This window comes from Cervus canadensis, chromosome 26 (genome assembly GCF_019320065.1).
Source record: "Cervus canadensis isolate Bull #8, Minnesota chromosome 26, ASM1932006v1, whole genome shotgun sequence".
Taxonomy (NCBI): domain Eukaryota; kingdom Metazoa; phylum Chordata; class Mammalia; order Artiodactyla; family Cervidae; genus Cervus; species Cervus canadensis.
The window spans coordinates 50,803,220-50,826,997 of NC_057411.1; the positions used below are offsets into that span (position 1 = coordinate 50,803,220).

Here is a 23,778-nt window from a genome sequence, read left to right on the forward strand (position 1 = left end):
GCCCAGGGGAAAAAATCAGCCAGCAGAACGGACCCAGGAAGGACAACAAGGATGAGTCAGCAGATACAGACTTGAAGACACTCTGAGATGCTGCAAACCGCACTCAAGAGTTTAAAGGAAAGCATGAACATATGAGGAGAAAAGTGAAGGGTTACATAAGGTCAGAGAGGGACTGCTAGAAATAGAAAACAAACCTCTGAAGTGAGACTCCACAGGCAGGAACTAATGGCATATTAAACACTGTAGAAGAAATCAGTGAACTCAGAGAGCAAAAGAAACTATGAGACACGAAGCATATGGAGAAGAAAAAAGGCTGAAAATGAGCAAGCCCCAGTGGCCCGCAGGAAAAACCCACGTCCCCAAAGCAGGAGAAGAATGAACAATCTCTGACCCTCAATGCACCCCAAATGGCAGGCACACAAGACCCACCCAAGACTCTTCATAATTAAGTTGCTAAAGTCAGCAAGAGAAAGAAAACCTTACAGGTAGAGAAGGTAGGCCCAGAGGCATCCACTTCTCTCCTCATAACCTGCACAAAAGCGCCTACAGAGAGCCCTTGAAACAAGCCACTGAGCCCTCCCCAACCTCAGGATCAGCTTTTAGATCTCTTCCCCTCAATGACTTGGGCAAATCAGATTTTCAACCCAATCTATATAATACTTTCTCAGCAACTCTATACATATTTTCTTGAGAATGAATCTAAAAAAAAAGTCAGACCATGTTGAAGGTTCTTGGGTAGAAACTTTCATGCATTTAAACCAATATTAATTATTTTAGTAAACTCTTCATTGAAGTAGAACACGTGCCCCAAAAGGACACAGACCCTGAGTGAACACTCACGTAAGGGGGACCTCGGGCTGCGTGTGCTGGGAAGGGCTGCAGGGCCACCGCTGCCGATGGACACACGGCCACTAAGCCGTCCTCACACTGCTCTTCAAGCTGCGGCTTCCTAGGAGACGCCACCCCTCGGGAATCAAACGGACCATCCCTTGGAGCGGAAGGACACACACCTGCGTCCAGGTAGGGCCTCTGAGGGTGCACGCAGAGTGGACAGGAGGGACACAGAGGGGACCACCTCCACGGTGACCGCAGTGCCGCGCAAGAAAGGTCTCAGGCAAACACACCCAAACGTTAGCCAGTGTGGCTTCTGGGGCAAAGGTATGAGGTCACTGCCTTATGACTTATGAACTTCTGTGTGCTTGGAACAGTATAAATAATTACTAATAAAAACTCTCTAGCAGAACTGGAAAGAAATAAGTACGTTGCAAAGAATCTTGGCAGAAATCAAGACTCCATGCTTCTAAAAACGAAAATCTAAGTCTGACTCGTGTTTACAAAATACAGAGTACTTCAAACCCTATAAATACACGATGTTACTCTGGGTATAATTTTTAGGTTCAAAGCAAACCGTAAGGAATGTAACATATTAAACCAAAATAAAGACGTCTGCTTTAAACAACCCCTCTCACACAGCAAGTTACAAATTACCATTCCATCTCTACTATTTAGCAAACATTTTTGAAAATGAGCAATTAGGCTGCACTGTTTTTCCGATGAGGAAAATATGAGTTCACCAGAATTCTACACAAATCCTACCCTGGCACGACCCTGAAACCTTTACATTCCTCTTTCTCTTTTGCAGTGTGGCTGCTGCTGCTGCTAAGTCGCTTCATTCATGTCCAACTCTGTGCGACCCCAAAGACGGCAGCCCACCAGGCTGCCCCGTCCCTGGGATTCTCCAGGCAACAACATTGGAGTGGGTTTTGGCAGTGCTGGAGAATGCAAATTCATTTGCAAAAGCACGAGAGGCTGTAGCACCTGACATTTTGAAGAAGGGGGCAGTTTATCTCCCTCAGTTATTAACAGGCATGGAGGCCTCGCTGCCAGGCCCACCGCGAGAGGCCAGGGAGCGGTCTGACCACAGGGCTCCCTGCTGCCCGCCACCCACCAGGCAGGGGAGGAGGTGCCCGGAGTGAAGACGCAGACGCAGACAGAGACTCCAGCCTGCGCGCTTCCCTCCAGGCGGGGCCCCGCTGCACGCGGTGTCACTGGGCTGGGGGACAGGCGGCCCACCAAGGGGCTGCCGGGGGAGTCGGCTCTTCCCAGCGAATGACCAAAGGCAAGAGGAGCTTCTCTGTGCGTTGACTTAGGTTCTCACACGGGATGCTGTTAAGGGAGTGGCCCTCTACCCCAACACCTGAAACAACGAGCCCCTTCTGGAGACCACAGTCTGCTGTGAATGTAAGCGCAGGCGGGCCGGCTGGCGGGCTGGGACCGGACTTGGGTGGGTGGCAGGAAGCACCCCCACCCTGGAGGTGGGGCACGGAGACCCCTGGTCAGATCTGACCCAGATTCTGCTCAGCACGGTTCCCTGGGTGTTCAGCAGGTCATGGAGGGGGCAGAACCCCGGTAGACAGGGCCGGGCACCCGGGCCCCTGAGCGGGGTGCAGCCGCGGCCCGGCGTGTACAAGCTCTTGGGAGAGGACCTGGGCCCCGAACGTGCTCTGCCAGCCCGGGACACACCACGCAGCTCCTGGAGGAGCGGGAGGACAGGAGGAACGGAAGCGCCGCTCGTGCCCACCAACTGTCCTCTTTCGCTTCCTACTGAAGGTCATTTCAAGACAAGACCCAACAAAGCAGCAGCCGGCAGCCCCCCCGGGTGAGTGCGGGCACCTGAGGAAGTGCCAGACTGCTTCCTGGCGGCAGCACCGGTGGGCCGGAGCGGAGGGGCTACAGAGCAGCCACCGACCTAGCAAAACAACCAACACGGAGGGCATGGTCTGAGGCCATTAGCCTCAAACAAGAAAAAGAGAAAAAAAAAAAAAAAAGAGAAAAGGGGGGAAAGCCAAGAAAAGGTAAAACATAAGAAGGTTTTGACAGGCTCTGTGTCTGACCCACCCCTGAGGTGGGCAGGTGTCCTGGGGAAGCAAGTTGCACCAACAAAATCCTAAGCATTCCAATCAAGGCAGGCGAACAGGGACAAGTCAAGGACACACCCTCGTGCGTAAAGCCGGCTGGTACGGAGGGTGTTGGCTGAGGCAGGAAAGACGGGAGCTCAGCACTGTGCTCTCTGGGCTCAAGAATCTCTGTGCCAGAAAGCACGGTGACGGGGCGGGGGACCTACTCACATCCACGGATGCGGGGGTGGGCTGACAGACGAGTAATGGACGGGTGGGTGGGTCAGTGGATGGGTGGACGGGTGGATGGATGGATATATAGGTAAGTGGATGAACAGTGGATGGAGGGATGAATAAGTGGGTGGATGAATGGGTGGATACCTGGATGGATGGGTAAGTGGATGGATGGATGGAGGGAGGGAAGAATAAGTGGATGGATGGGTGAATGGATGGATGGATAAGTGGATGGATGGATAGATGGGTAAGTGGACAGATTGATGGATGAGTAAGTGGATGGACGGATGGATGCGTACGTAGATGGATAGATGGATGGGTGAGCCAATAGATAAAGGAAGGTATATAATATGCAAAAAGCAAACATGAAGTCTGGTCTGGAAGAAAACATAGCCTAAAGAACTTTAGAAACTTTTAAAGAGACAGGAATACCAGACCACCTTACCTGTCTCCTGAGAAACCTATATGTGGGTCAAGAAGCAACAGTTAGAACTGAACATGGATCAATGGACTGGCTCAAAATTGGGAAAGGAGTATGACAAGGCTGTATATTGTCACCCTGCTTATTTAACTTCTATGCCAAGTACATCATGCAAAATGCTGGGATGGATGAATCAAAAGCTGGAATCAAGATTTCTGGGAGAAATATCAATAACCTCAGATATGTAGATGATATCACTTTAATGGCAGAAAGAGGAACTAAAGAGCCTCTTGAAGAGGGTGAAAGAGGAAAGTGAAAAAACTGGCTTAAAACGTAACATTCAAAAAACTAAGAACATGGCATCCAGTCCCATCACTTCATGCAAATAGAAGGGAGGAAAGTGTATTAAAAAGATAGCATATTAAAAAGGAGAGACATCAATTTTTGTCAACAAAATTCTGTCTCGTCAAAGCTATGGTTTTTCCCATAGTCATGTATGGATGTGAGAGCTGGACCATAAAGAAGGCTGAGCACCAAAGAATTCATGCTTTTGAACTGTGGTGTTGGAGAAGACTCTAGAGAGCCCCTTGGACTGTAAGGAGATCAAACAAGCCAATCCTAAAGGAAGTCAGTCCTGACTATTCATTGGAAGGATTGATGCTGAAGCTGAAGCTACAATACTTTAGCTACCTGATATGAAGAGCCAACTCATGGGAAAGACCCTGATGCAAGGAAAGATTGAGGACAGGAGGAGAAGGGGATGACAGAGGATGAGATGGTTGGATGGCATCACCTACTCGATGGACATGAACTTGAGTGAACTCTGGGAGATAGTGAAGGACAGGAGAGCCTGGTGAGCTGCAGCCCAGGGGCTACAAAGGGTCAGACACAGCTTAGCAGCTGAACGACAGTGAGAGAGAGAAAGGGGAAAATGCAGAGATGATGAAACAAAGTGAGGACAAAATCAATATTATTGCAAAATGACTAAAAAGTTAAAAAAAAAAAGAGGCAAGGCGTGTCTGAAAAGTCAAACTAATGACACAGAAAAAAACGTCTACAACAGAATTGCCTTTGAATACAGCTGACATACTTTCCGAAAGAAGCAGAAGGGAACACAACACTCCCAGGCTCTTAGAAACTGGCCTGGGATGGGGAACAACAATAAAGAAGCTGAGGGTCCGAACTGCTTCATGGTGGTAGTGTGGTCAGGATTCCTTCTGAAGGTTTGCAAACCTATCTGAAGAAAGATTAGCATCCAAAATACACAAGGAACTCATACAATTCAATAACAAAAACCCAAATAATCAGGTTAAAAATGAGCAAAAAACCTGAGTTGAACATATACTTTGACAAACAAGACATACAAATGGCCGACACGCACATGAAGAGACGCTCAACGTCAGTAATCTCGAGGAAATGCAAACCAAACCACAACGAGGCGGCACCTCATGCCCATTAGTGGGCAGCCGTGTCTGCTATCGGGTGGACAAGAGACAAGTGCTGAAGGGGTGACCCTCCTGCACGGCTGGTGGGAACAGACATGGGTGCAGCCGCTGTGGAAAACAGCATGGAAGCTCCTCAAAAACATTAAAACTCAAACGACTATGTGATCCAGAAATTCCATCCCTGGGTATTCACCCAAATGAAACAGAATCTCAAAAGATATCTATATCACCACGTTCACTGCAACATTACTCACAATAGTCAACATACAGAAACAACTTCAGTGCCACAGATGAATGGATGAGGAAATTACGGCATCATATAACATCCTATTCCAATACTCCATTAAAGGAACATTATTCAGTCTTAAAAAAGACTGGAATCCTGCCTGTGCAACAGCATAGACGACTCTGGAGGACATGCTAAAATACAGCCCTGACACAGAAGGATGAATACTGCACGCTCTCCTGTCTGTGTGGAAACTACAACACTCAAATTCATTAAGTAGGGGGCAGGACGGCGGTGGCCAGGGGCTGGGGGCGGGGGAGGTGGGAGATGCAGGTCGAGGGATCAGAGTTTCAGCTGTGAGAGGAGGACCTGCCGCATAGTGGCTACAATTAACCGCGGCGTTTTGTACACTTGTCTGCAAAGACGGTCGGCCTCCGTGGGCCCGCGTCACACACAGGTACCGTGTGCGGTAGCAAGGGTGCTAATGAGCTTCACTGCGGTGATTCTGCCATGTGTATGTATATCAACATCTCACATCATATACCTAAACCACAATTCTTTATCAACTATACCCCAAGAAAGCTGGAAAAGAAGCAAAATAAAACCACCTTTAAAAGGGGAAAAGAAAGCCTTGTGCAGGAAGAGGCTGCTGGGATCAAGGGTGAGTCAGGATGACACGCACGGGCGGGCACGGAGCAGGAGGCAGGGCGCTGAGCTCACTCACAGCCTGCTTCTCTGAGGGCATCTCACAGCCCAGGTTTACGACAGGATCCTGGTCACTGAAAGTACTGTCGGCTTAACCCGACACACTCAGCCGCTCTCCACACGGACCACAACCACCAGTGGTCCTAACCAGCTAGCACAAGGCTCCGCCACCAGTTACAAAGGAACGAACCTACACATGCTGCCCCCAGGCCCCAGCCCCTCCCCGCACCTGAGCCCCAGGACCGCGCCGGCTCAGGCCAGGCCCAGCTCATGGAGCCAACACTGGCGCCCCTCGCTGGGCGACACCCCGGGCTGGGCGGCCAGGCTCCTCGGCTGCAGGGGACACGGAGCCCCACTGTGCGGCCTTCTCAGCCTCTTCTAACCTGCCAGCCCCTTCCTCGCTCCCCATGTTTCACCAAAGCTGAGGTCCGTTGGAAAGAGGCAGATGGAGAAGAGCAGGACAGAGGGTACACACAAACTCAAAGAATGTCTCCGTTCAGAAAACAAACAAGAATTAGAGGACGCACATCTTTGGCCTCAGGTACTATTTCTGATTTCTAAAGGCCCAGTTTCTGTTAGAACAGTAAGCAGAAATGTTACAAAGTACTGCTGATTTGTTTATGGCAGGGAGCTTACAATCTACATTGAAACTATTTGTCCGTTAATCAGAGGTGGTAAACTGCCGCTTCTGGAGAAAGACAAAGGAAACTACAGGTGTCCCCGTGGAAGCTGGCTGCTCGGGTCCCCCACCTTGGAAGCCGGAACATCACCAGAGGGTGGGCTACACCCCGCAAGTCCAGTGGACACGTCTGCTGCTGCATTTACAGAACAGAATCTACCGAGCTTGCCTGGTTTTTTAAGAGGATGTTACTAAGAAGGCCGCCACCCTAACAGCCTAGCGCAGGTCTTACTGAGCCCCCAGGCCCTGGCTGCGGCTGCCACACGGTAAACACCTTCACGCCACGTTCACTCGACAGACACCTCCTGTGACTGCTGAGCTGGGGGCCGAGGACAGCCCTGACCCCACCTCACAGAGGTCTCCATCCCCGGGTGGAGGGAGCAAACAGTGACACCGACAAACCATCAGAACGTCAGGACCTCGTCAGCAGTGTCAGAAGGGGCCGAAGCCGGGCTGACCCTCAAGCGAGGGCTGGGTGGTCAGCACAGCGCTCTGCGGGGGCTGCCCCCGGCCGGGGAGACACTGGCAGCAGACGGAGCTGTGTGGGGCCACCGAAGCCCCCGTGTGTCTGAGCGCCCAGTGGAGGCCTGGGGAGGAAGCCTGCCCATCCGGAGGGCAGCACCCAGGTCAGCGGTGAGGAGGGCTGAACGGGGGAAGGAAGTAGGAGGCGCCAGGCTGCAGAGACGGAGAAAGGTGGGGAGAGCCTGGGACCAGTGTGCCTGGAGGTCGGAAGGTCAGGCCGGCGTCTCCTCAGCAGCCAGAGAAGACCCGCCGTGTGGACGTGTCCCCAGGAGCCAGAGTCACGTCCCCAGGGTCACAGCCGACCTGTGCCTGCAGATGGGCGCATCCACGCAAAAGCTCCCGAAAGCCCCCAACTGCCCAGCCTCAAGGGGCAGGTCCAGGGACGGCAGGGACAGTCCGGCCCTTCCAGGAAGTGGGAGAGGGGTGGGAGGGGCATCCTGGCAAAGCCGCTCAGTCCAAAGTAGGAAAAGAAAGAAGAAAACAGGAGAATGAACTTCTACTACAACAAGGCTGCCTTGTGCTAAAGCCCAGGTCCAAGGGCTGCTAGGCTCCCTCCCCCCAACGCGGGAAGGCCTTACACCTCCTCGCAAGCTTCTGCCTGTTCAGCTGCTGGGGCCTCTGTCCCAAAGCTGGGGGCGGCAGTGTGAATACACGTTTGGATGATTCGCCACAAGACAGATCTTTGCATTTTTAAACCTCTCTCAAGTGCTAGAATGTTCTTCCTGCTCTTGAGGCAGAATCTGCCTCCTTGACTCAGCCCAGGTCCTGGTCTGCCCTCCACAGAGACTGACCTCTAACCCTCCTCACAGGGTGGTCTCGGGCTTTGGGCCCCTCTCCTGAGAAAGTGAAGACACATTTCCGGTTGACAAAGACTGCAAACACAGCATTGTCCAACCTCCTTAAAATAAAGCCACAAAACTAACTATATGGGAAGAACAGACACAGTAAAACTTAACGTGTGAAATGAGTCCAACAGGTAAGTCAGTCCAATGATCTTACCGACAAGGTTAACTGATCACAAAATATTAAGTGCTGACTTATTGGTCACCCACAGCAGGCGGGGTGACTAGGTGGGGACCATCCCAGCCTGTGGGAAGGCCGCTCCCCAAAGCCGGCTCCTGAGTCAGCGGAGGATGTACTTCCCACGGCAACTGTGTGTTCCTGAAGCTCCAGGTCCCGGAGCCGGAATCTCCTGCTCGGCATGAACGGGAGATGTCTCTGTGTGGAGACACGTTCCAAGCTCCCACCTGGATCCTCTCACCAGCCCCCGACCGCACGGGGAAAGGCGACCCCAAGAAGCAGGTGTCAGGAAGCGGAGGGTCCAGGGAGGGGCCAGGAAGCTCGGGTGAGAGAGGGAGACCCCAGAGCCTGACCCCAGCCCCCTAACTCGCTGTCTGTGGGGCCCTCTTCTGCCGGCTGCTTTTACCTGCAAAGATGGCAGAATATATTTAATAATACATACCTCCTAGGACTAACATGCCAAATAAATGAGATCACTTTTTCTCCTTATTTATGATCAGAAAAGAAACTAAAAGTGGAAAATAATAAAAGTGGGGAATAACTCATCAGAACACATGCACTTGTCTGTCACCTGCAGCCCCTGAAACTGAAGGCGTGCTCATGAAACAGTGACCTTGCCCCTGTCCTGCTCTCTACAGAGGGGCTCACGAAGCGGGGGCCACCCCGAGTGGCACTGGGCCTGGGGTATGGAGAGAATGACAGTGGGAAGGGGAGCCCCCGCAGGGCGGGGCGCTGCTGCCACCAGCCGGGACCCCACTTCTTTACAGAGGACATGGGGCCGTGAGTCTGGGGCTTCCACACTGGGGAAGTTTAGCTTTCCAAAAATTGTAAAATGCAGTATATAATAAAATGGTATGGGGTTCCTGCATCTACTACTGACAGAAGAAAATTTAACAGATGAATAAAGCTTAACATGTATGATTAAATTGAACATATTAAATAAACTTCTCAAACGAATAAGTTTTCTGCAGAAATGAATGGCTTCCACCAGGAAAGCTAAGTGAGCACACAGGAGAAAGGCTAACGTGAACAGAATACTGTAGAAACCACTCACTGTTATCCTGGGTTTGGTTACAGGTCCTATTTCCTTCCATTAAGGAAGTTTTTCCCACTCCTAGCTTAAGGTGATTAAATGACAAGATTATCACTGTACATAAGACAGGTTAACATAATTTCTTTAACTAGAAAAAAAAATTTGTGAACACAACCTTTAGGACCCATCTGGTCTCAGCTTCAGGTTTCAGCGCGTTGCTCATACTTCCCACAGCTGGACGGACCCCGACGGGCAGAGGGTGACTGGTGGCTCTCCGTGGTGGCTCTGCGCCCACCCGCCTTCCTCCCACCAGCCTCCGTTTCTAAGGTCCACGACTGAAGTCAGCAGTTGTTGGACAACAGAAACCCAGAAAACTTGGTTTCTCTTCAGCTCACAATAAAGAGGGTAACCCTGACCCCAGGACCCCCCAGCTCTGGCACTTCTTGGCCCCTCCGGTTAGCACATCAATGAAAATAAAATGCTGATACATTTTGACAAACTGTAAGATTCAACGGTCAACAGACAGAATAGAATCGTTAAAAACACGTAAAAAGAAACAAACCTGTGAGCATAAGGGCTTTTACGAGTGCTGTAAGGAACAAGGAACCTTCGGGAGAAACCCTCCAAGTCAGCCTGGAGAGTTTTTAAGAACTCACTGAGCCCAAGGGATAAGGGTTACATCAGAGGAATCACTTAAGTGAAACAGGAAGTCTCTGGCCACCTCCTTTCAGGTCAGTCCTAGTAAAAGAATCCCCTGAACGGAATCACTTAAAGGCAGAAAGAAAGCTTTTTCCTCTTTGTCCCACAGGTTCCAATCATCTACTGAACTTTTCCTAAGAATCAGAAATTCAGCCACTGAGCGTCTCGCCGAACTTCCAGAGCCACCCCAGTCTGGCGAGCGCTCTGAAGCCTGGCTCGCTGGTCGAGAAGCTGCTCCGCCGCGCGGGCGGCAGGCCTTTACTTGCCCCCACGGGATACGTGGGGACGAGCCCAGACGCTGTCAAGACACCGCACCAACAGACTGCTCCCCAAACATGGTCGTGGGCCGGGGGTGACGGCCCCCCAGCGGGCCCAGGGGAACCACCCCCAACCCCGCAGAGGTGGAAATGACAAGAAAACATCAGAGTGAGTCAACAGCAAATACACTCCACATTTGAAAACTTCGTTAAAAATAATAAAAAAATAGACATTAGAAATTGTGACTTACCACCGTCGGACACAGTTGCGGACTGAAAGAAAAGAGAGAGAGACATGAGTTAACTGGGCCTCATGACCGGTCAGAAAACAGCACGTCCACGTGAGGAGCGAAGCCAGCCTCTGGCCAAGCCCGTTCTGGGAGCAGGTGCCCGGGCACGCCGCCTCCTGGGCCGTGGCCCTCCGCTTCCTGGGTGAGCCCCGCCCCGCCCCCGGGCCAGGACGCGGGCCGGGCGACCGTCCCCTTCCTCCCTGGAGAACAGATCCCGTCACGCCCCACACCGCAGGCTTCGTAACAGCCTCTGAACAGCCTTAGAGGTCGGGCTGACCAGCCTGGGCTTGAGTCTGCCAGGCACACCCGAGTCCAGGAGGCAGGCCTGCCCTCCGTCCACCCAGGGTGAGGCGCGGCCCGGGGCACATGGCAGTCCTGCTCCGCGCTTTCAACCCAGGCCCACCCGGGGGTAGATCCGCCTCAGTGGTGGTGGCTGAGGGGGGCCGACCTGCAGCCAGCCTGGACCTCTGAGCCAGCCACCCTGGGCAGGCAGGTGGGGACAAGCCAGGCCTGGAGGGAGGAGGTGGTGGAGGGAGGTCCTGGGACAACAGGCAGGGTCCCGAGAGCTCCAAGCAATTGAGCAAATTCTTTGACGGGATGACTGAGCAAGTCCTCCTGAGGACGCAGTTCTGAGGCTGCAATCTAGGGAGGGGCCCTGGGGCTGTGGAGGGAGGGGCTTCAGAGAAGTCAGGAGAGGGGAAGGGGCCTGGGGAGGCAGCACAGACACCAGGGAGCCTCCCCGCAGGAAGGGAGTGGGTTCAGCACCTCTGTGATGAGTCCTGGTCACAGCCCAGGCACAGCCCGGCGGGCCAGAGGCAGCCAGGGCCCCAAGGCAGCCACACAGGGCCCACAGGCCTTAGGGCAGCCAGCATCCCAAGCATCTTGGCCCCCGAGTCGCGCCCTGAGAAGAAGCCCGCTGCAGAAGCCCCGGGCCTTGCACGCCTTCCTCTCTGCAGAGCGAGGGGAGACCAGAGAGCCGGGCGTGGAGAGTGACGGGGAGCCCCTTCCCAGGCCCGGGGCCTCCCCAGTCAGCTGGGGGCATGTCTCAAGACCCCCAAGGCCAAGAGCAAACAGGTGGGGAGGAGGTGCCAGACCAGTGCTTCCAGGGACAGCCCCCCACCCAGGGGCAAAAGCAGGTGTCTGTGGCCAAATTGTGAAAAGAGTGATCCATATCAACTGCACACCCTATACACTGTTTGGCCTCCCGTCCACAGTCCAGCGCCCCCCAACCCCCGACCTGGAAGACGGGGGCCCCCACCTCCTGGGGCTCACCCCTGCCCAGCTCAGTGAGCCGCCCTCCTCCCCCAGGGGGCTGTCCTCTAGGATCCTGCCCTAGGATCGGGTTCATCACGGCTTCACACCATCTTGAGTCCTGGGTCACAAACACTCTGCTACTGCATCCTGGTACCTTATCAAGATATTTTTCAACAGTAAAAGCACAGGCTATGGTGGATCCAGCTTTTAAACCTTCACCTTGCCAGGCAGGCAGCAAAGAGCAGACCCCAGGGAGCCTGCAGCCCCCGCACAGCGGGATCTGTTCTCGCTGGAGAAGCAGGGGGGTCCCCGCCCCAGGGTGGACGAGGGCTCGCGGATGCTGTCCTCCTACCCATGTTCACCACAAGTCACCTATGATCCTGGGGAAATTAAATAATATTGCAGGCAAATCACTCCTTGAGATTGTGAGAGGAAACTCTGCAAGGCCATACACAAAAGCAGAAATACTATCAATAATAACTTCTGAAAAGCAAGTCAGAAAACACAAAATCCATCAATGTGAAGGACGTGGTTCATTCCCTGTATGGTCACAACTAAAACTGAAGCCTCAGGCTTTAGCAGACTATAGACAAAATGCAGTAAAAAATGTATACACACATCCCCCAAATGCACTGAAACTCAAGATCCCGGAGAGAGGCATGTCCCTGAGGCCGAGAAGGTGGCCGGTGAGCGCAGGCTGCCCATGGGGAGGCTGGGCTGGCTGGGCAGCAGGGACAGGGCCAGCAGGGCGGGCTCGCGGCTGCAGAGACTCCGGTGGGGGGCCCTCTGGTGCAGGGTGAGCAGATCCAGGTAAAGGTCCCCAAACATGCCTTAGAGCAGCTTTTGATTGACAGAAACACTGTGAAGCCAGCACAGAAACAAACCTGCTTTCTAACACAACACTGCTCGAAAGGAAGCAAGGGGCCCCGAGGGAGGAGCGGGGAGGGGACGGAGCACCACAGGGCTGAGGGGTGCGTCCCCTCACTTGGACGCTCCCGGGGTGAAGAGCCCAGCTCCACAGCCACAAACACAAACCTTCTGGGAAGAAGCGGCCCTGCAAGGCCCACAGGAGTTCCAAGAGCATGAGCCCACCTAGAGGTGAGCTCAAAAATCCCCCAAGCCCAGGGGAAACCCCCCTGAGAAAGAACCAGCAGAAACAGCAAGGCACAGAATCTCAGATACTGGAGAGGTCCAATGCAGATGTCAAGTGACTATGAAATTGTGAGGACACAAAGGTTTCAATAAAAAAGGGAGAAGCAGGGTGGTAGATTTAAAAATAATACTATAGGAGGATTGACAATGAAATCTACAATTGTTGAAACTGCAGAGAGGTACTCTGTAGAGAGGTTACCAGAGATCGGGGACAGAAGAGAAAATCTGGGAACTGAAAGACCGACCTGAAAGAAATGCCCTGACAGCATTTCTGCGCCTCAGCGCAGAGGCGGCTGAGAGGAGCAGCCCGGCCACGGGCGAAGCTGCTCTGAGGACGTGCGCCCCGTGCCTCGGGCCCACCCCCACCCCGTCCCGGGATTCCTCCAGGACACCCACCAGGAAGACGCATCCTGGTCCAAACCTCAGTTGTTCAGTATTTTCCAGGAGGGGCTCAGAATCTGTAAGACACAGCTTCAGATGACGTACTTCCTTCCCTTTCTGAACTTTGGGCAACTGTGCCGAGAGGACTTCCGAGCTCTTGGCACCTGAGGAGTCACAGCTGGTGGGCCTTGTGTGTGTGTGTGTGTGTGTGTGGGCGGTGGTGTGTGTGTTGTGTACTGTGGTGTCTGTGTGTGTGTGGTGTGTGTGGTGTGTGTGTGGGTGGTGTCTCTGTGTGGTGTTTATGTGTGTGTGGTGTGTGTGTGGTGTTTATCTGTGTGTAGTGTGTGTGCTGTGTGTGTGTGCTGGCGGGGGTGTGGGGGAGGGTGTGAGTGGGGTGTGTGTGTGTAGGGTGTCTGTGTGCTGTGTGTGTGGTGTTTATCTGTGTGTGGTGTGTGTGTGGTATGTGTGGCGTGTGTGTGGTGTCTGTGTGTGTGGTGTGTGTGTGTATGTGGTGTGTGTGTGGTGTGTGTGTGGTGTGGTGTGTGTGTGTGGCGTTTGTGTGGTGTCTGTTGTGTGTGGTGTGTGTGGTGTGTGTGTGGTGTCTGTGTGTATGGTGTGTGGTGTGTGTGTTGTGTGTGGTGTGTGTGTGTGGTGTGTGTGTGTATGTGGTGTGTGTGTGGTGTGTGTGTGGTGTGGTGTGTGTGTGTGGCGTTTGTGTGGTGTCTGTTGTGTGTGGTGTGTGTGGTGTGTGTGGTGTGTGTGTGGTGTCTGTGTGTATGGTGTGTGGTGTCTATTGTGTGTGCTGTGTGGTGTGTGTGTGTGGTGTGTGGTGTGTGTGTGGTGTCTGTTGTGTGTGGTGTGTGTGGTGTCTGTTGTGTGTGGTGTGTGTGTAGTGTCTGTGTGTGTGGTGTGTGGTGTGTGTGTGTGGTGTGTGTGGTGTGTGTGGTGTGTGTGGTGTGTGTGTGTGGTGTGTGGTGTGTGTGTGGTGTGTGTGTGTGGTGTCTGTTTGTGTGGTGGTGTGTGGTGTGTGTGTGTGGCTATGTGTGTGGCAATGTGTGTGGTGTCTGTTGTGTGTGGTGTGTGTGTGGCATGTGGTGTGTGTGTGTGATGTGTGGTGTGTGTGTGTTGTGTGTGTGGTGTCTGTTGTGTGTGGTGTGTGTGGTGTGTTGTGTGTGGTGTGTGTGTAGTGTCTGTTGTGTGGTGTGTGTGTGTGTGTCTGTTGTGTGTGTGGTGTGTTTGTTGTGTGTGGTGTGTGGTGTGTGCGGTGTGTGGTGTCTGATGTGTGGTGTGGTGTGTGTGTGTGTGTATGTGATGTGTGGTGTGTGTGGTGTGGTGTGTGGTGTCTGTTGTGTGTGTGGTGTGTGGTGTGTGTGGTGTGGTGTGTGGTGTGTGGTGTGTGTGGTCTGTGTGTGGTGTGTGTGGTGTGGTGTGTGGTGTGTGTGGTGTATGTGGTGTGGTGTGTAGCATGTGGCGTGTGTGTGGTGTGTGTGATGTGTGGCGTGTGTGTGGTGTGTGTCTGTGTGGTGTGTGGTGTGTGGTATGTGTGGTATGTGTGGTGTGTGTGTGGTGTGTGTATGGTGTGTGTGATGTGTGTCTGTGTGGTGTGTGTGTGTGGTGTGTGGTGTGTGTTGTATGTGTGTGTGGTGTGTGTGTGTGGTGTCTGTTGTGTGTGGTGTGTGTGTTGTATGTGTGTGTGGTGTGTGGTGTGTGTGTGGTGTCTGTTGTGTGTGGTGTGTGGTGCGTGTGTTGTATGTGTGTGTGGTGTGTGGTGTGTGGTGTGTGTGGTGTGTGGTGTGTGTGTGGTGTGTGTGTGTGGTGTCTGTTGTGTGTGGTGTGTGTGGTATGTGTGTGTGGTGTGTGGTGTGTGTGTGGTGTGGTGTGTGTGTGTGGCGTGTGTGTGGTGTCTGTTGTGTGTGGTGTGTGTGGTGTCTGTGTGTATGGTGTGTGGTGTGTGTGTTGTGTGTGGTGTGTGGTGTGTGTGTGTGGTGTCTGTTGTGTGTGGTGTGTGGTGTGTGTGTGGTGTGGTGTGTGTGTGTGGCGTGTGTGTGGTGTCTGGTGTGTGTGGTGTGTGTGGTGTGTGTGGTGTCTGTGTGTATGGTGTGTGGTGTGTGTTTTGTGTGTGGTGTGGTGTGTGTGGTGTGTGTGGTGTGTGTGGTGTGTGTGTGGTGTGTGGTGTGTGTTGTGTGTGTTGTGTGTGATGTGTGGTGTGTGTGTGGTATGTGTGTGTGGTGTCTGTTGTGTGTGGTGTGTGTGTGGCATGTGTGTGGCATGTGTGTGGTGTCTGTTGTGTGTGGTGTGTGGTATGTGTGTGGCGTGTGGTGTGTGTGTGTGATGTATGGTGTGTGTGTGGTGTGTGTGTGGTGTGTTGTGTGTGGTGTGTGTGTAGTGTCTGTTGTGTCTGGTGTGTGTGTGGTATGTTGTGTCTGGTGTGTGTGTGTGTCTGTGTTGTGTGTGGTGTGTCTGTTGTGTGTGGTGTGTGGTGTCTGATGTGTGGTGTGGTGTGTGTGTGTGTGTGTGTGTGTATGTATGGTATGTGGTGTGTGTGGTGTGGTGTGTGGTGTCTGTTGTGTGTGTGGTGTGTCTGTTGTGTGTGGTGTGTGGTGTGTGTGGTGTGTGTGGTATCTGTTGTGTGTGTTGTGTGTGGTGTCTGTTATGTGTGGTGTGGTGTGTATGTGTGTGGTGTGTGGTGTGTGTGGTGTGTGTGGTGTGGTGTGTGGTGTCTGTTGTGTGTGGTGTGTGGTGTGTGTGGTATCTGTTGTGTGTGTTGTGTGTGGTGTCTGTTATGTGTGGTGTGGTGTGTATATGTGTGGTGTGTGGTGTGTGTGTGTGTGGTGTGTGTGTGGTGTGGTGTGTGGTGTCTGTTTTGTGGTGTGTGTGTGGTGTGTGGTGTCTGTTGTGTGTGGTGTGTGGTGTGTGTGGTATGTGTGTGGTGTCTGTTATGTGTGGTGTGGTGTGTGTGTGTGTATGTGATGTGTGGTGTGTGGTGTGTGTGTGGTGTCTGTTGTGTGTGTTGTGTGTGTGTGTGCGCACTGAGGGTCCCCCCGCAGCGCTGCCAGGCCTGCCCACCCTGGCCTCCGCCCAGGGCCCCTGAGGAGAGGCAGGCTCCCGGGGCGGCTCTGACAGGATCCCCGGGAAGGCCGGCGGGAAGCAGCGGCACAGCCCTCCTCGCCGTCTCCCCCGTCTGCTCACGACCTGTCAACCTGCTGACTGTCTGCGCCCCCGTCAGACACGAACCGGACGGAAAACCAGGGAGACACGCCGTGCCATCCCCTGGACGGAAAACCACGGCGTCCTCCAGCTCACACTCCTGGAGAAGCAGGTGAGGACTTCCGACCAGACCACCTGCCGTCCGGTACCGGCTCTGTCCACAGGCACACACCGGGAAGGGGCGGCCGGGCCACCCTGAGCTGCCGTCTGACGCCCGGAAGGGGCCCTGCGTCCCTCGTCGGCGCCTGACCCCCGGCCCTCCTGAGAAGGCACAGGAGCAGGCTACGGAGCGCGCACGGGGCTCTGTGTATATATATATATATTATATATTATAATGTATTATAACCAGAGCTGAGGCTGAAAGGGGTGACACGGGGCCGCAAAGGTGACGGGCGCTGTCGTGGGGGGTAGGTGGCCAGCGCTCCATGTAGGGGCAGACGCGGAGGTGCAGGCAGGCAGCTTGCCGCAACAGCTGGGGGAACAGTGAACCCCCAAATCGTTCTATTGGCCTTGGGGCTGACATGCCCAATTCTGACCAAATCACCCTTTTCAAGCCTAGCTTGCAACAGTTCAGCACTTCTGAAATGAGGCACCCCCAAATTTCTTGGCATTCTTAAACAAAAAACTTTACATGCCTGTGTTCTGATAGCCAGCATAATCTGTATTAATGACGTGTTTTCACCAGCCTGTCCTTCTTGCGTTCTTCCCACATTCTCATGTTGGCATGCTATTCTTATAACAAGTGCAGCCACAAAAAAAGAGAAAAAAGCCACCAGCTAAAAGGTCGGAGAAAGTGAGCATTTTTCTGTACTCCAGATTTAAACACAAACCATAACTAAACAGCTCTAAAAAGGTCTGCTGCTCCCCAAGCCTGGAGTTTACACTAACGTAAATATATTTGTTTCTAAACATTTTAAAGTATTTATTTTAGATAAGTAATTTAAGTTCAAACAATTTCTATTCCTCAGGTCAGCCCAACAGTTCAGTGCTAACTGATTGGGATTTATTCCCAGCAGGACATTCATCTGGACCACACACAGGCGTGGATATTTCATTCTGAATTAACGTTTTGAAAGTTGATTTCCATGAAGAATGCTGATTCTGATTTATCAAGGCTGATTCTGTCAGTAACATTGAACAATAGCAGTTATTAGAATATATCATTTCATAATTACTTAGTATACAGGAATACAAAGTTATAAACATTTTCACTTTTGAGCCAACGAAAAAATTTCCTACCTTGGGCATAAGAAATATTAAACAACCATCTCTGACTCTTAAATAAGAGGCAAAGGCCTGCAACTTGCCCAATGGTATCAAACATTTTGAGAAAAAGAAAAGAAATTCAAACAATTCCAGTGGGAAAAAACCTTAAGAATTCAGCAATCCAATCTGCATCTAACTTATATTCATTTCGCCTTTTAAAGCTTTGCTCATCTAAGTTTTAAGGCGACTCCCTGCTGGACAGACCACAGAAGAGAGCAGGGCACGGGGTGGGGGGACCCCTGGGAAGACCCCAGGGGTGGGACAGAGGGCCACTGAACAGGGGGGCCCTTGTGCTGGTCCCACCCAGGTGCCCGCCTGCCCTCTGCACCTCGAGCGCAGGGGTCTTCCCACTCAGCTGCGACCCTCTAAGTTTAAGTTTAGTTGCTCAGTTGTGCCCGACTCTTTGAGACCCCATGGATTCTATACTACCAGGCTCCTCCGTCCATGGGATTTTCCAGGCAAGAGTACTGGAGTGGGTTGCCATTTCCTTCTCCCTCTGAAAGTGAAAGTGAAGTCGCTCAGTCATGTCCGACTCTTTGCGACCCCATGGACTGTAGCCTAAACCAGGCTCCTCCGTCTATGTGATTTTCCAGGCAAGAATACTGGAGTGGGTTGCCATTTCCTTCTCCCTCTAAGGAGCCGTCAAATCAATTCAGTGGGTCATAAGCAGCGTTTGCGGGAAAAATGGGATAAGACATAATAGAACAACATGAAACGCTCACGTGCAGGCCAAGAAGAGGTGCTCAGTTCAAACCCTGACCTCCACAGAGGGTCCCCGTGACCCCGAGGCCGGGGCGACAACAGAAGCACGGGTGTGTTCAGCGCTGCCCAGCGACAGACGGGGCGGCCGGACGCAGGGCGGCACGGGGACGGGCAGGGAGCCTGCGGTCAGAAGGGCAGGGCCCAGCTCAGAACAGGCTCTGAGCCTCTCCTCTGTGTGTGTGTGTGTGTGTGTGTGTGTCCCAAAGAGCTCTTCAAGCCCCAGTAAAATCAAGAGAATGAAAACCCACAGTCACAGCATTTTCCTAAGAATTTAACAGCTAGCATTTCTGCCCTGCCCTTGGAAAAGCCCCAGATCACTCATCACAAAACCTTTAAAAGTCCAGAGGCACACGGACGAGGTGGCAAGCGGGCGCCACATGAACACTGCGGGCTGGGGGCAGCATCTGACCTTACACAAGGAACCTCTGGCCTTCCTGCTACATCAAGACAGAGACCTTCCCCACCAGCCGGCCCGGCTGCAGGAAGACCCGCACCTCCACTGCGTGGACAGGGCGGGCGTCACAGAGGGCACGTCCCCACAGACAGCTGGACGCCCACAACCCAAGCCAGCATACACACTGGCCCGGCGGGTGAGCTGGCACCAGGCATAGCCTCGGACAGACCCGTGCACCAGAAGCGCCTTCTGCATCAGCAGCCATTGACTGAGCCAGAGCCCAGGCCCCCTGGCCCAGCTTCACGACACGCTTTCTCATGAAGGCCGAGACCCAGCCATGGGGCAGGGGGGTGGTCCTGGGTCAGGGCCACAGGAAGTGGGGGGACTGCTGGGACAGCTTCCACTTCCTCAGCCAAGCCCAGGCTCCTCCAGACACGGGGCGCCTACCACTGCAAACCTGCCACCCGGGCACTCCTGCCAGGGCTGGAAACCAACCCAGCAAGTTAAGGGCCCACCATCCGGGGCGGGCACCCCAAAGCGGATGGCACGGAATTAGGGTCCCCAGGGCCCCAGGCAGGAGGGCAGGCAGGCGAGGAGTGTGAGCTCAGATGGACTCAGAGGGTTTCAGAGGGTCAAGCCCAGGGGCCTGCTGACCTCCGGGCTCCAGGGTCGGGCCTGAGGCAGGAGCGGGGGCTCGTCCTCGTCTCGGGGTCTGCAGATAGGGGTGGGAAACGCGGCCTCGGTGGCAGCTGGGATGCAACTGCCGGAGGAGGTGAGCCCGGCCTCCACGTCTGCCCAGAGAACTGCTGTGGGCTGGAGGGGAGAAAGGAGCCGCCCGTAGGCACGCGAGGAGACCAGAGGCACGACAGCGCGGTCTCCACAAGAGTGACGCAGGGAGAGCCCAGCTCAGGGTGACCAGCCTCCGAGAGAGAAAAGGGAAGATGTGGAGAAAGGGGAAGACCACGGCCTCCCTCAGCCTTCCTCTCACAGGGACGACGGCGACCAGAGCCTTAAAAGGTAAAGGCGTCTGTCTGTGCAGCCCACAGACCAAGGGGCAAAGCGGCCAGTCCAGACAGACGGACGTCCCTCCCCGGGCAGCTCTGGGGTGAAGAGGCCTGGGGCGGGCGGGCCCGAGCCGCTGGGGCGCCCCGACCACTGGGGTGCCCGCTGGAGCAGCCCCCTGACCCGCAGCCCCGGCTCTCTGCCCAGCGCTGCCCAGAAAGGGCCCCAGGCCACCCGAAAGAGACACTGGTCCCGCTCCTCACGTGCAGCCTTCTGGTTCCACGTGCTGCCCAGAGCCCAGCGCACAGAAGTAATCTGCCAGGGAGGGCCACACAGGCTCGTCACGTCCACCCTCGCACAGACCACCACCACGCGACGTGGCACAACTGTCTTCACGCCCAGGACCCCCAGGACTGACTGACCTTCGGCCCGACCCGGCCACCCGAGTGGGCGCCCCAGGGGCTCGGACGTCTCCGCCCGGCGGGCACGGAGGATGCTGACTGCGGGCCCCGTGAGAGCAGACTGGGGTCAGGGCACAGAGGGCAGTGCCCAGGCGGTGCCTTGGGGCCCAGATCTCGAGAGGGGGGCCTGCTCCCGCACCCCAGGGCCAGTGCGAAACCTGCCCAGCGGCAGTGGTGACCCAGGGTCCCTGAACTCAACAGCCCTGCACGGCGCGGGCTCAGGTCCGACAGCTCGGGCCGGGCGAGTTCCGTCCCCGCCTCCTGGACGGCAGTCCGGCCACAGCGCGGACGGCCACGGCCCCAACCCAGCAAGCTGGTCAGACGCGGCAGGGGGCTCTAAGGGGTCCACAGAGAAAGCCCACCTAAGCTCTCTTTCTTCCTGCAATAAATCCTCTTGACCCGAGGCTGGACCAGCACATCCCCCCCGCCCCGCGCAGTGGTTGAAATATGGTGGATCGCTTGGGACTGGCAAATGGGCGGGTCCTAGAGTCCAAAGTCTGCTCCGCTGGACCTCATGCCTACGAGATGGGGGCACCAACGGGCCAACGGCAATGAGAGCCTCGGGTCACAACCCGAGAGCATCTCAAGTGGTCCTGGGAGATGCCTCCTCTCAAGGCCTGCAGGTCCTCCTCTCCAAGGTGAAAGACGCTTTCGAGACACAGTCCTTCACAGTCACGGCTTTCCTTGAGGGCCTCAGAGCGCCCGAGACACCCCCGCTGTGACAACGGACAGTCTGAGGCTCAGAGCCGTCAAGGGCAGGGGGCCCTCCCACACGGCCACCGCAGACCACTGCCCTCCACCTCGAGACTTCTCTCTCAAGGACTGAGCTGGAGGCCACAGCACTTTCTGCCCCCTGCCCCTCACCCGCGGGCAGAGCCAGCCAGCCCCTCAGGACTGCTCACCACCCACCACCTTCCTGCAATTTTTTGTTGCTTAAAAACAGGACCACACCAACCAGACTCGTTCACACCCACCGTGAACAACTTCTTCGCTGGGTTGAGCACTTGCAAAATTTCAAAATGAATCCAAAGAAGGCAGATTTCTAGTGATTTTTTTTTCACTCAAAAAAACAACCTTCTCTAAAACTTGCCTCTATACACTAAGGGAATGGAAATGCAGCCTACACGTAATACAAACTAGTAACTGGTTAACCGGTACGTGCACTGCACACGGGATTTCCGAAGTTCACGTTCCAGAGAGACAGGAGTGGACAGACGAGCCCAGGACTGCTCCTGCGGGGCCGGCCAGAGGCAGCATGCAGCAGGCACGCCCGTAAACATCAAAGCGGCTCCCGAGCTTTATTAGCACAGGGAGTTCTCCAAATACAGACGGAGTATTTTTAAAATCCATTAAAACCTGCCCTTCCTTCATAGGCATAACTCTTGACCTGTCCAGCAGACCTATTTCTATTTCCTATTTGAAAAGCCAGTGCAGTCATGTTCCTAAACCCAGCATCCCAACCAGTCACCTCTGAGTGAGCAGTGTCTCCTGGCTCTTCTCTACAGGTTCTAATTTGAAGTCAGGAGAACATGCTAAGATGAAACAACTCTCAGCAAAGGATGAATTTAAACCGGTCCCCAGTAACTAGGGACAATCATCTATAAATAATCGAAACGTATTTTTGCCTTTACATCAACACGACGCAGCCAGAGAGGAAGATAAAATATATTATTCCTACTCTCAAAGCCTTAAAAACGTTTTACAGTACGTTCACGTTTAGAAGCTCAGACACTAATCAGTCAGTAAATAGGTTTGCCAGTAGTTTCCTGCGCACGTATATGAAGCAGAACCAGCTCATCCCATTTAAAAATGCTACATATAAAAAAATAAATAAATAAAATAAAAATACTACATATACAACCAAGTCACTTGGCTGCATACCTGAAACTAACTCATTGCAAATCCATTTTTTAAGAAAAAGAAAACTATACTACAACTCTTAAAAAAGGAAAAACAAATGTTAACACACAAAACGGCAATTTAAAAAGTAAAAGACGACTGTAATACAGTTAGGTAGTTGAGATCTAAATTCACTCATCTTCCAAATCTGTTCCCGTCACTATGGTGAGGACGATGGACCTCCGATGCTCCCTGTAAGGCTGACTCGGGATGCGGGCGGTGTCCCCCCGAGGGGTTGAGGGGACTGGTGTGAGGGCCTCCCAACCCAGCCCCACTCGGGGTGTGGGTCTGTGGTCCCGGGGACTGGCTTTTACCTCCATGGGAGACACTTCAAGCTCCACAATGCAGACACAAGAAAGACATTTTCAAAGTTTACACTTAAAAGCCACCATTCACCACCAGGCTGAAAATAAAGCTGTAACCGAGATGCCAGGCTTCCCCAAACAATTCTGTAAGCGACAGAAACATCTGGAGCGGCCTACCTGCTGGCCGTTTAAAACGCGGGTCTCCTCCGGCAACCCTTTCTCCGAGCTCATCCTAAGACCTGAGGGCTTCCTACCACTCCAGGCACGCAGCTCCGAAACACAGCACCCAGCCCTGCCGCACGCCTGTGCACGTCAGAAAGTTTAAAGGCATTTCAGATGAAGTTCCATCCGCTCCCTCCGTCACCCATGGCAACAGGACACTGCAGGAAGCTGCGGTCTGCCTGGGATTCAGGCTCTATCTCAATTGTCTCGCACAAAGAAAAAAAAAAAGCCGTTTACATAAATCACACCGTGAGATCATTTTTAAAGTATTTCCTCTCCCAAATCAGAAGAATAAAACTTCAGCTGATAGGGGCAATTTCTCAGTCGGCACAGCAGCTGCAGAGAATTTGTTTTCTAGCCGCGTGGTGCGGGGTGCAGCCTTAATTACAGCCGCCGACGGGTCTATTATGAGCTCCACGTGCACGCGTGCAGGGGCCCAGCCCGGGAACAGCGGGCTCCTGAGACCTGGCCCCGGCCGGCCCCCGCTCCACCTTCGGCTCTGTCTGCCCCCAGCACCCCACACGGCCTCAGAGTGAGGGAGCCGCGGCAGGTCCTGTTTTAACTTAAAAGGGAAGCAGGAAGAGAGAGAGCCCTGTGTCCAGGAGCGACGGCCCCTGCAGAGCACCTGCTCGTCTCTGGACGTGCGGACGCCCAGGGCCTCATCTGAGGGGCTCCTGGGGGCACCCTGCCCAGGGCTGTGGGCGGGGAGGGCGGCCTGGGGCTCCACCTCACTCGGCTTTGGGGGGAAGAGGCCCAGGCGGCCAGCGGGAGTGTCCGGTGCCCAGACTCCACGACGCCGGCCGTGTTTACTGCAGAAGCGCAGGGCGCGGCCCGGACGGCAGCTCGCAGACAACAGGCGGCTCCGGCCCGGCCTCCTCAGACCCATTCTCACACGATAAACACACGGAAGTGGGAGCGGGGAGCAAGCCAAGGCCGCCACGGCCACCCGCTCGGCCTGAGGGAGGACCCCGGGGGCCGCGAGGGCCAGCGAGGAGGGGCAGGGAGCGGGAGCCTGGGGGGCAGGGAGGGCACGGGCTGCCCCGCC

General features: G+C 54.1%; 1 protein-coding gene across 4 annotated transcripts in view; it reads right to left on the minus strand.

Annotated features, from left to right (window-relative positions):
* RGS12 (regulator of G protein signaling 12) overlaps window positions 1–23,778 on the minus strand; it is a 118,212-nt gene that overhangs the window by 42,553 nt on the left and 51,881 nt on the right. For all 4 annotated transcript variants that reach the window (XM_043447659.1, XM_043447662.1, XM_043447660.1 and 1 more), the window contains one exon: window positions 10,390–10,411. In XM_043447659.1, the coding sequence (XP_043303594.1) occupies window positions 10,390–10,411 (22 nt within the window). The remainder of the gene's footprint in view (window positions 1–10,389; window positions 10,412–23,778) is intronic.